The sequence below is a fragment of the Peromyscus leucopus genome, chromosome 19 (assembly GCF_004664715.2).
Source record: "Peromyscus leucopus breed LL Stock chromosome 19, UCI_PerLeu_2.1, whole genome shotgun sequence".
Lineage (NCBI taxonomy): Eukaryota > Metazoa > Chordata > Mammalia > Rodentia > Cricetidae > Peromyscus > Peromyscus leucopus.
The window spans coordinates 25,324,517-25,336,534 of record NC_051079.1 but is presented as its reverse complement, the minus strand read 5'-3'; the positions used below and the strand labels follow the sequence as shown (position 1 = coordinate 25,336,534).

Here is a 12,018-nt window from a genome sequence, read left to right as displayed (position 1 = left end):
CAGCACCAGGCACACAGGGCTCAGGAGTGGTGGGAACATCAGAGACAACGTATATGGAAAGGCTTTTTCATGGCAGCCCCAGGGAGGTCTCAGCTCCCCAACCACCTAGTCCCTGTCAGTTGCTCTCAGTAGAAGGCAAAGCTCAAAGTCTGCATGTGTGAGTCTGCCTGGGTCTCAGGCTAAACTGAGTGGAGAGGAGGGTGGAGACTGGAGTTCACAGGGATGAATCTGCAGGTATGTGTGGGTGGATTCTGTTGGAATGGAAGAATGGTCATGTCTGGCTAGCAGGTGTCTCAGGGCAAGACTCAGGGATACAGAAAGGCTGTGGAATGTCTCTGTGTTAAGCCCGGAGTATTTGGTGTTGAAACTGCCAGCACGTGGAGGTGAGTGGAGGTGTGTGTGTCTGTCTAAGGGAGGAAGGGAATGCACTCACTCACCTACCCAATCAACATCCACTCAACACCAGAACTTTCCCACCTCCTAGAACTGCATTCAGAGAAGACAGCAACAAACAGGAAACATGGCTGATAAGTGATACAAGAAAGAAAGAGAGAGAGAGAGAGAAGGAAGGAAGGAAGGAAGGAAGGAAGGAAGGAAGGAAGGAAGGAAGGAAGGAAGGAAAGAAAGAAGGAAGGAAAGAAGTGAGCTGGGAGGGCAGGGGGGGCGGCGCGGGTTTGGCTGGACTGCACTAGAGAGCTACTGTGACTAAAGATCAAGTTTGTCCTGCGTGGTCCAGCTGGTAGCTAGCCCTCCAAACAACCGGGGAGAGAATTGAAGGCAGGGGACACAGTATCTATAGGCTTGTCTTATTCCGTGGACAGAGATGCTTCAGCCAGCTCCAAGTACAGCAGGCCACAGATAAGCTCCAAATGGAAACTGGGTAATCAGGGGCCTTGAAGATACTGGGAGCCCTTGGGTTTTATACTTGCAATGAGAAGCCATTGTTTCTGAGCAGCAGACTAGAATGAGCTGCGTTGTGACCGGTGTCTATGGAGCACAGGGATGAGTCAGGGTTCGGAGGAGCGGAAGCAGAAAGGCCTGTCAGAAGGTGGCCATCTCTAGTGGAGGGGGGCCCCCTCCTGGACTGGAAAGGCAGCAGCGAAAATGTTCGCCGCGGTCAGATCCATGACTCACTTGGAAAGCAAAGCTGGGGTGACTTTTGGATGGACCAGGGAGGTGGGAAGAGAGGCCTCACTAACGAAACAGACAAGCAGGTGTGCAGAAAGCTAGGGAACCAGTGGTTCGGCTGGCCAGTGGTTCGGCTGGTCATGGCTCATGCGTATTGAGCCGAGAAGCAGGGAGAAATCAGAGCAGGAGATGGAGATGGGGAGTGCATACCTGTAGGACCTGTAGGTCTGTCTAGATGATGCCAAGAAAGAGTGGAGGAAAGAAAGAGGCCTGGGAAGCCTGAGCTCGTTTGGTTAAGAGAAGAAAGCAGCCATTGCAGAAAGTTCAACCCACAGAGGAGCCGTTCACCACCAAAGTTCTAGGCACCAGGCCTTGGAGGAAGGGGTCAAGTGCCAGAGGACTTGATAATGTCGAAGCTGTTTGTTTTGGATTTGGGGGGGCGGTTTTTTTGTTGTTTGTTTTTTTGAGACAGGGTTTCTCTGTGTAGCTTTGGAGCCTGTCTTGGAACTCACTCTGTAGACCAGGCTGGCCTTGAACTCACAGAGATCCACTCACCTCTGCCTCCCGAGTGCTGGGATTAAAGGCATGTGCCATCAAAGCCCAGCCAGTGGAAGCTGTTTGTAACTGTGACTAGAATGGTCTCCAAGAAGTGATGGAGACACTTGCTGGGAAGAACTGGTAGATGAACAGAGTAAAGCCCGCTGGGACAGAGATTGGTTAAGCTCTGCCTGAATGTAACTCAGAGTGCTTGGGCATGCACGTTTGCCCATTTCTGGAGCATGTGATCAGCTGTGTGTGAAGATTCACATGTATGAGTGTCTGTGTGAAAGGCACGTCTGTGACTCCAGGAGCCAAAGCTCGGGTATGTGAGTGTCCAGAGGGTTTGTAGCTCTGAGGTTGCTTGTATACACAGGAGGTGACATAAATCTGAGGGATCAGGGACATTTCTCAGAGCTCTGCCAATCACGGAGGGCCTGCCCCCACTTCTCACTGAACTGGGAGCAGGGGCAGGTGGCAGTGCCAGCCAGCAGGTCTGAGTAGGGTGGGCTCTCTGTGACACAGCCTTGGCTTTTCCTCGTCTTCCTCCTGGCTTTCTCTGTCTTAGAGGGGCAGGGGTGGCCACACCAGGCAACAGAGGGAAGACGGAGCAGTTGGGCCCAGCCTCACCTGGCTCGTTAGTAAAGGCGGGCTCGTTCCTTGTGCACAAGGACACCCCACATGCCAGGTGGGGGCTGCACTGCCACCAGCAGACGACAAGGTCCGGTGAGCCAAGGCATGGCCCTGACCAGGCTGTGGGAATGGAGAAAGGCCTTTCTTTCCACACCCTCGCTAGGCCCAGTCAGTCTGCTGTGTCCCTGCTCCTGGCCCTAGCACCTCCCGAATCCGGGCCCGATACCCTATCACCAACCAATTCTTAGGGAATCGGGGTGCCTGAGCAAGGCCTTTGCTCCAGGTCCCTGTCATTGCCATGAAGAACACAACCCTCTGCTGGGCCGCCATGGAGCAGGGCAGGGGTGCTGGTCAAGGTGTTGCCTCCCCTCTCCTGTGGCCTCGGGACCTCACCCCTACTCCATCCCTATCCATATCCATATCTCCACTCATGTGCATTGAGCAGATATGGGCTTGGGGAGGGGGTGAGCAGGGGGAGGGGGCGTCTGAGGGGAGGCAAAGTCAGTCTAAGAGCAGGCAAGGGGAAGGGCTGGAAGGAGAGGGACAGATCCTGTGCTGAGGGGGCCCACAGCTTGGGGACAGGGAGGTTCTGTACACGCGTCTCCATGGGCTCTGTTCCTGCTCTGCCCCGCAGAGGCTGAGGAGCTGTACCAGAAGAGAGTCCTGACCATTACTGGCATCTGTGTGGCTCTGCTGGTCGTGGGCATCGTCTGTGTGGTCGCCTACTGCAAGACCAAGTGAGTGTTACATGCTCAAGCCCGGAACGGGCCAAGCCCGGCGGGTGGGGCTCCAATATATCCTTGTGAGAACACACTTTCTCCCTGGACCCACTCTGCCCAGCCTGAGAGCCTACAGCTTCCTGTCCCCAGTAGTCTCAGGGACTCTGCAGCTGTAGCACCAAGTGACAGGCAAAGTGACAGGCAAGTCTTGGTTCAAACCCAACGCTGCTATCTCCCGCAGGGCCTTGAGAAAACTGAGTCTAGTGTGCACCTCAAAGGACACTGCAGTGACCTCACTGGAGCTCCCAGATGCCCTTTGCAGGCTCTCACAGCAAGGGACAAGCCTGGGGGAGAAAAATGGGGCACTAGAGGCCGGGGGAAGGGTTTAAGTCATAGGAGTGGCATAATTACCCTTATAATTTCAGATGGGTAGGGGCTGGAGTGCTGGTGGGCGAGGCCCTGGGCCATGCTGGGAAGGAAGATGTGCAGGGAAGCCTGCCCTCCCGAGACAAACAGGTGCCTCGACAGCACTGTGCACCCCCACGCTGGAGGTACTGCAAAAGGAGCACAGAGGAGGAGGGAGTGGGCTATCTCAGGGCAAGTTGCTGGGGAAGCTGGCAAGGTCATGTCGAAGAGGACAAACGGAAAGACAAGCGAGAGAGGGCAGCCCAGACTGCTCAGAGCAAAAAGCCGGGGTCGGAAAGAGACAGAAACTAAAGATATCTGGGATTCAGGTGCCCCTTAAAACCTTGGTGCCAGGCTCCGGATGGTATGGAGCCAACGAAGACTGTAGAGTGAGGTGATGCAACGCGTTTGCATCTGGAACGTGAGCCTAGGCAGAGTTACCATTTCAGAGACTGAGTCTCTGGGTCTGGACTCCTGCTGCCCTACAGATGGGATCTAAGGTCCCGCTGACCGCATCTTGGATGGGACCAGAACCAGAAAGGCTGGGAAGTAAGGAGGGGGTTGGGACTCAGCCCAAGAAAGTAGAGTCCACGAACTGAGGAAAGAAGTACCAGTTCTGGGCCCTGCATTTACTCACGACTGCAGTAAGCTAACACTTAAGTAAGCTCTGCATTGGTGCTAACACTAGGCCCGGCCCCAGGCTCGTGACCGGGCTCCAAGCATGTTCCACATCACTATATAGCCCTGGCTGCCCTGGGATCCACAGAAATCCCCCTGCCTCCACTGTATCTGGCCAGCAAGATCCATTTCTGAAGCCCCTATCCTCAGCAGGAGAGCAGAAGGCCTTGGCCTAGGAAGTGGCATTCAGGTGAGGGCCTAAGGAGAGAGGACAGGAGCGGGTGAAGAGGCTGGAGCGCAGGGCAGAGCGCTGCAGGATCAGAAGCATGCTGTCCCGGGAAGCAGCCAGCTGGGTAGAGGGAGGCAGCAAGAGACAAGGCTGGGGAGAAAAATGGAATGCTGAAGGCCGGGAAGGGTTTGAGCCATAGGAGTGATATAATTACAGTTGCATATGATAATATAATTTCCTGAGCATTTATTATGTGTCAGTATACGGGAGTCCCGCAGGCCTGGCTCCTGAATCACAGCATTCTGTTTTATTTTCTTTGTAAAACTTCACTGAAACTGACTGTTCATGGACTTGTGTATTTACTATCCAACTCCCCTACTGGCCCCCAGGCTGCATGAAGCATGGGCCATGTTTACATCATCTGTTCCAAAGCAGTGTCTGGAACACAGTAAAAACAATTACTAAGCAAATGAAGGAGGGAGGGGGGAGGGAGAGAGGGAGGGAGGGGCTAGCACAGTGTGAGAGTCACTGATGGGCTTTTTATGGTCAGTGGTCTTTGGGGTCGTAAGGGGTTCTAAACTACAAGTGGAGGAAGTGGAATGTCCTCATGAACTTCTAGAACTTGCCCAAGACCACACAGTACAAAGCAATAGGGTTCTGTGCATTGCCCAGCTCCCTGGAAGGAGAGGCCAGGGTATTTCATCCCTTTAAGGGAGCTATGCCAGGCTCACCTACCCTTCTCCTGTGCAGAAAACAGCGGAGGCAGATGCATAACCATCTCCGGCAGAACATGTGTCCAGCCCACCAGAACCGGAGCCTGGCCAATGGGCCCAGCCACCCTCGGCTGGACCCTGAGGAGATCCAGATGGCAGATGTGAGTGGTGTTCCCAGACCTGCCCCGCTCTTAGCTCTTGCTGGACAGCTACCTTCTCTGGCTGCAGGGATGGGCCAGGGTGGATGCCACTCAAGCTATGAGGAGTCAGTCCTGTGTGCCAGGCACCACCTCACCGGGGACCTGGCTTCACTCTGCTCATTTCCATAAGGAAGAATTGAAGGGGGGGGCGATTGTCTGGGGCCATCCCTGACCCAACATCGTCACAGCTCACCCAGTGGGTCACCCCTTAACCCACTCAGTGCTCATCCCTTGCCCTCCCTACCAGGAAAGGAAGCCTCTCTAGTCTCCATCACTAACTCCTCCCAACTTCCTGTCTGTTTTCCCAGTACATCTCCAAAAATGTGCCAGCCACAGACCACGTGATCCGGAGGGAAACTGAGACCACGTTCTCTGGGAGCCGCTCCTGCTCACCTTCTCACCACTGCTCCACGGCCACGCCCACCTCCAGCCACAGGTGAGCGGCACCAGGGCCTGCTAACTCCTGTCGTTTGTCACTCAGCCCTCCACAGCTAGTTGGCATCTTCTCTTGTGTTCGCACACCGACCACAGCCCACCCGACTCTCCAGGACTGGGGCAACCTGTCTGCACAAGCACATCAGTAATCCCTACAGCTGGAAAAATAACAGAGCTGGGCCCTCCATCCGTGGGGGAGCGCTGTGCAAAAATCAGAGGCCTTGCTATTGGCCACTGAGGCTGGGATCCTGAGGGATGGATAAGGAACGTGGGGGTGGAAGCGTCCCAGCTGGGGGGGGGGCGTTGGTGACAGGAGAAAAAGAGCCTCTACACCCCAGGATCCCAGTCTTGCTTCGCCCACTGTCAGGGCTGAAGACCTGTGACACTCCACATCACCCGAGAGTGGAGAGGACAGTGACCGAAGGGACACACAGATGGGATGAAGAACCCAGGGCAGGGTGGCCATGGGACCACACACCTGCATTAGGACAGCCTGCCCTTCCTCACCTACCAACTCACGCCTATCTGGTTTTCCCAGACATGAGAGCCACACGTGGAGCCTGGAACGCTCGGAGAGCCTGACCTCGGATTCCCAGTCGGGCATCATGCTGTCGTCGGTGGGCACCAGCAAGTGCAACAGCCCGGCATGTGTGGAGGCGCGGGCGCGGAGGGCGGCAGCCTACAGCCAGGAGGAGCGGCGCAGGGCTGCCATGCCACCTTACCACGACTCCATAGACTCCCTGCGTGACTCTCCACACAGTGAGAGGTCAGTTCCTACTACCCCTTGACTGAACCCCTCCTCGGTACCCCTTGACTGGACCCCTCCTCGGCTAGAAAGCTGCCACTGCCAACCCAAAGCTGACCCTTCAGGTGCCTCAGAGGCGTTGCCAGGAGCCTCATTCAGTATTTCTGTTGGGCAGACAAGGTCTCAGAAAGGTTAAGTGGTCTCCTGGGATTAGAATTGTATCTAGCTCAATAGATCTGGTTAGAGTGACCACATAGTTTGTCCCATTAGGGAACATTAATAACCATACTGGAGCATGGGGGCAAACGGGACTATCCACACAGGACCAAGGTTGTCTGGTTCCCAGTATCACCTAAAGACCTCACATCTCAACAGAAACAGAAAGACACCAAGATCAAGGAGACTAGAGGCTGAGAAAAGAGGTCACTTTCAAGGGCACTGACCCGAGGACAAGGACATAAGCCAAGAATGATCTCTGGGCCTGGCAGCAGCAGCATAAGGGTCCCAGTGCCCAGGGCATTGCTGGGATCCTGAGAAGTCGATAAAGTAAGAACCAGGAAATGTCTTTTTCCCTGGGGCTGGCAAGACTGCTCAGTAGCAAATAAGCTTGTCCACCAAGCCTGGTGGTCTAAGTTTAATTCCTAGAACCCACAAGGTGGAAGGAAAGAGCCAGCTCCCACAAGTTGTCCTCTGCCCTCCATACACATGCTGTGGCACACATGTTCTCTCTCTCTCTCTCTCTCTCTCTCTTTCTCTCTTCTCTCTCTCATCTTCACACACACACACACACACACACACACACACACACACACACACGAACTAAAGAAACTCCTTTCTTTCCTGACTCCACATCAGGAGTCCTGGGAGCTAGACCCCATCCTGATCTCCTTCCCAGTGGCTGTTAGGCAAGCTAGGTCTGTGAGAGGAAAGCAGAGGAAGGCACACCATGTCAGGAGAGGCTCCAGGACGGGGCAAATTCTACCTCTCTATGACTCAAATGGCTCTATGTCCGGCCTGGGCTGATCAAGCATACCAGAGATGGCCTACCTGCTCTTATTCCAAGCCAGGGACAAACCACTGGCACGCTCAGCAGTTTCCACAAGTGCTAAGCACAGACGCCACAGTAGGGCAGAGAAACCCGCTCCAGCTACAGGCTCCAAGAAGCACCCAGATTTTCCTTTCCAAGCCCAGCCCCACCGCTCTCTGCATGATCTGGGGCAGGTGCCTCAAAATTTGTTCCTTCAGTGTACATGGGGGAAAAAATACCTGCTGCACATGGAGCTCGTAAAGGACCCCAAGATAATGTACCGAGTTCTGCCTCATTCACGCCTGTCTCTGTTGTCATCAGTGGTAACCCTGGCACTAGGTAATGGGGAGACCATCGGCAGGGAGATGGGGAAGGGAAGCTTTGCTGACATGGTGTATCGCTGCAGCTGTTCTAAGAGAAACACTTAAGAGCACGCTGAAGAGAAACAGGGTGGGCAGTGAGGAGCCATGGAGCTCAACAGGCAGGCTGGGCAGAGATAGACCAAGGGCCCTTGGCTTCTGCTTGCTTGGGAGGTGGAGCCTGGGTGGATATATAGGAAGGGCGTCCTTAGCAGAGCTGAGGTTTGGTTGGTTTGGTTTTGGTTGGAAGGGGGGTAGTTTTGTTTTGTTTGCTCTGGGAACTTCCTAGAGTGAAAGAGACCCCACGGTGGTGGCAGGACCAGAAAGAACATCTGGCTCAGACTGGAGAGTGCGCCTCATAAAAGGAGTGAGTAGGACTTGGCAGCTAATTAGATCTGCATGTGGGCAAGGGGAGAAGGGCAGTCCACTGGTTCTGTAAGAGAGTAGGAAGGACGCTGAGCCAGTTCCAGAGAGCAGTCAGGCACCTGGCAGAGCAGTCTGGAAGAAAGGCATGGTGGTGAGTGATCCCTGTCCTGAAGTGGACAATGGTGGCAGCTGAAGGCTCACAGGGGGACTGTGAAGAGCAAAAAGGAACGTCTGGGGATATATTACCAAAAGCAAACTGTTCAAGGAAGTAAGGGGAGTAGAGATCCGTGTTATTGTTATCTTGGTATCTGTCTGCCCTGGCTTGAGGAGCCCACCCAATGTCACTTCCCTGTGGCTTCAATACAAGATGTCATTTCCCTCACTCAAGCCAAGCCCTGGGATAAACCTTCCGTGCAAGGGCAGTGAGCTCAAATCCAAAGAGTCTCTGGATGGTGGCTAGTGGTTTCTGGAATTAGGCTTACTGGTTTCTGCCTAACCTGAATTCACACTGGTAGGAATTAGCAAAAACAGGCCTTCGTGGACCTGGGAGTCATTCGCTCCAAGAAGAGACACCTAGTGGAGTCTTGGTGAAACAGGGACTTAGTTTATCAGGCCACATCTTGGTTATTATGTAGAATGGATCAGGCCACATCTTGGTCATTACGTCCTTGGCACTTAAATGTCTGAGTCTCTTTTTCCCGTGTAGTATGGCCCTCACCCACAAATTCTCCAGAATAGATGAGACCACACGTAAAATACCCCAAGCTAAACATAACCCGGACACTGTGAGCATCTCTACAACAAATGACCACTTACGGATGCTTATCGAAAACAGACACTGGGCTAGGGTACTTCCCTAGTACATTTCCTAAATCGTCCAGCATCACACTGCAGTAAACACTACAGTTATCTATGGTTAACGGACGAAAACAGGCTGGGAGGGATCATGGAAACTGAACGTGGTCACAGCCACAGCCTTCACTCTTACGGAGAGGGTCCTTTCTGGTTGGCATCTCTTGGCCCTGCACCCAGATTCCCCGACCCACGCTTCTGTCTCTCCCGCAGGTACGTGTCGGCCCTGACCACGCCCGCGCGCCTCTCGCCCGTGGACTTCCACTACTCGCTGGCCACGCAGGTGCCGACTTTCGAGATCACGTCGCCCAACTCTGCGCATGCCGTGTCGCTGCCGCCCGCCGCGCCCATCAGCTACCGCCTGGCGGAGCAGCAGCCGCTCCTGCGGCACCCGGCGCCGCCGGGCCCCGGGCCGGGGTCCGGCGCGGACATGCAGCGCAGCTACGACAGCTACTACTACCCCGCGGCGGGGCCGGGACCGCGGCGCAGCGCCTGCGCGCTGGGCGGCAGCTTGGGCAGCCTGCCCGCCAGCCCCTTCCGCATCCCGGAGGACGACGAGTACGAGACCACGCAGGAGTGCGCGCCCCCGCCGCCGCCGCGGCCGCGCACGCGCGGCGCGTCCCGCAGGACGTCAGCGGGGCCGCGGCGCTGGCGGCGCTCGCGCCTCAACGGGTTGGCGGCGCAGCGCGCACGCGCGGCGCGGGACTCGCTGTCGCTGAGCAGCGGCTCGGGCTGCGGCTCGGCGTCGGCCTCGGACGACGACGCGGACGACGCGGACGGGGCGCTGGCGGCCGAGAGCACGCCTTTCCTCGGCCTGCGAGCGGCGCACGACGCGCTGCGCTCGGACTCGCCGCCGCTGTGCCCGGCGGCCGACAGCAGGACTTACTACTCCCTGGACAGCCACAGCACGCGCGCCAGCAGCAGACACAGCCGTGGGCCGCCCACGAGGGCCAAGCAGGACTCGGGGCCCCTCTAGGGCCCCACCCCCGCCTCGCCCACCCCGGGTCTCCAGGGAGAGCGGAGACCACCGACTGGAGAGGGAATAGGAGCGAACAAAGAAATAAAAATATTTTTATTTTCTATAAAAAGGAAAAAAGTATAACAAAATGTTTTATTTTCATTTTAGCAAAAAAAAAATTGTCTTATAATACTAGCTAACGGCAAAGACGTTTTTATAGGGAAACTATTTATATGTAACATCCTGATTTACAGCTTCGGAAAAAAAAAAGAAACAACAAAAAAAAAAGAGAGATGGGCCAATTTTTTGACTCTTTAATAGAAACCTATATTGTGGTGCCTTTTGCTGTACGCTAATCTGGGGCTCCTGGAGAGTCGTCTGGGGTGCAGGGTGGGGATGGACGCTTATAGGATCCCAAACCAGTGGAGGTGAGAAAAGGCAGGGAAAGAAGAGACAGACCGAGGTTCTAATGTCCCTGAGGCTAGCGGACAGTGAGGAAGAACGTGAAGACAAGGCAGAGTTTTATCTTCCCCAGTCCAAATCTGGAGTCCTGGGCAGAGAGAGCGGGGTATCCTAAGCTTACAGCTGGAATTGAGGTCGGCTTACTTCCAGGGGGAGACACAGGACCCCCACTAGAGAGACTAGAATGGGGAGGGGTCCTCCCCGCTCCTCACAGCTGCTGAGGGAAAGAGGACAGAGAAGGCAGTCTCCCCACCAGCCCCCGGCCTAGGGAGGGGGCAGCCTCTACCAGGGGCCCAACCTTCACGGCTCCTCCTCCCCTGCGGCCTCCAGGATAGCCTCTGTCCTCTGCAGCACCTTCGTTTACAGGTCGTCTTTTCTATTTTACACCTGCATGTCCTTTGCATTTCAGATTCTTTAGATTGAATGCATGGTCACGCTGGGACCCAGAAGAGCCACTCCGACAGTGTATTCGATTCCCCTTTTAGCAATAAAGTAACACCGTGTCCTCACAGCCCAGCCCCACCCCACCTATGACTTCCATCCTCGAGTTCTGCCCACCCCGGCCCTCACAACTGGATCCAATGCTAATTTGTCAAAAATGGCAATTGTCTAAAAAAAAAAAACAGACAAGAAAAAAAAAAAATCCCAAACAGGAGCAAACGGGAAATCCTGACATGTCCAAACACCTGACTGTTGACACTTGAACATTTTTATATTATAAATAAAATCAGAACTAATTCCTGTTTGACTGTGTGTACCTGGCCCCAGGTGAGGAGGGTAGATAGACTCAGGACCTGGGATAAGGCACATGGGTACTGAATAAAGATTGGAGAGGGCCAGGGCAGTCCCTGAGCGGAAGTGACCCTCTCTCCAGTTCCGCTGGCCCCAGCTCCAAGGACCTGCTCCAAGTCTTCCTTCCAAATCATTTATAAGGTGTCCCCCCTGGGTGCTGGGAAACCCAGCCAAGGGATTGACGCAAATTGTTGTGCTTTAAACTCAGCCTCAGAACTCTGGCCCAGTCCCTGCCCTGGAGCTAGGGAGCTGGATTGAGGCAACAGTTTCCCGCCCAGGTGGGTGAAGAGGGAAGAATAGGGCTGTGGGGTTGGCACCGGGGCAGCGGAGGTAAAGATGACCCTTGGGGCCTCAGGCACATCACAGGCAGAGTCTGGACATGTAAGACAGTATAATGGGCACCCTCATTGCCAGAAGGACCAGAACAGCTGCAGCTTCGAAGCCCACAGGGTATTGCTCTTTCCCCAATTTAAACCCCCTCAGAGGCAGGGCATGTCTAAACCTGCAGCTCCGATGAAGGTCTGATCTCAGGCATGGAGGAGGCAGATGGAGTCCAGGGTGAAGAGTCCTTCTCATCAGCTACCTAGAATACCAGGAAGCAAGATGCCAGCCTCCTGGAACTGAAGCCTTCTCTCCAAAGAGCTGGGGTGAATGTGTACACGTTTGTGTATGCTTATACACATTCTCGAATGGCCCAGCATAGAACTAGACAGGCACTGATAGAGGAGTGGGACCCAGAGGCACAGAGCAACATGAGGGATGGAATCGAGTGCCAGCTCTGGCCCTCACTAGCTCTGTGCCTTCTCCAACCCACAGTTGCTGCTTAGTGAGAGATGGGGA

General features: G+C 54.8%; 1 protein-coding gene across 2 annotated transcripts in view; it reads left to right on the top strand.

Annotated features, from left to right (window-relative positions):
* Positions 1-11,556, top strand: part of Nrg2 (neuregulin 2) — a 190,162-nt gene extending 178,606 nt beyond the window's left edge. For both annotated transcript variants that reach the window (XM_028886757.2, XM_028886758.2), the window contains 5 exons: positions 2,933-3,035; positions 5,020-5,143; positions 5,491-5,618; positions 6,156-6,383; positions 9,180-11,556. In XM_028886757.2, coding sequence (XP_028742590.1) covers positions 2,933-3,035; positions 5,020-5,143; positions 5,491-5,618; positions 6,156-6,383; positions 9,180-9,942 — 1,346 coding nt within the window. In that variant the 3' untranslated portion in view covers positions 9,943-11,556. The remainder of the gene's footprint in view (positions 1-2,932; positions 3,036-5,019; positions 5,144-5,490; positions 5,619-6,155; positions 6,384-9,179) is intronic.
* Positions 11,557-12,018: the final 462 nt, after the last annotated feature.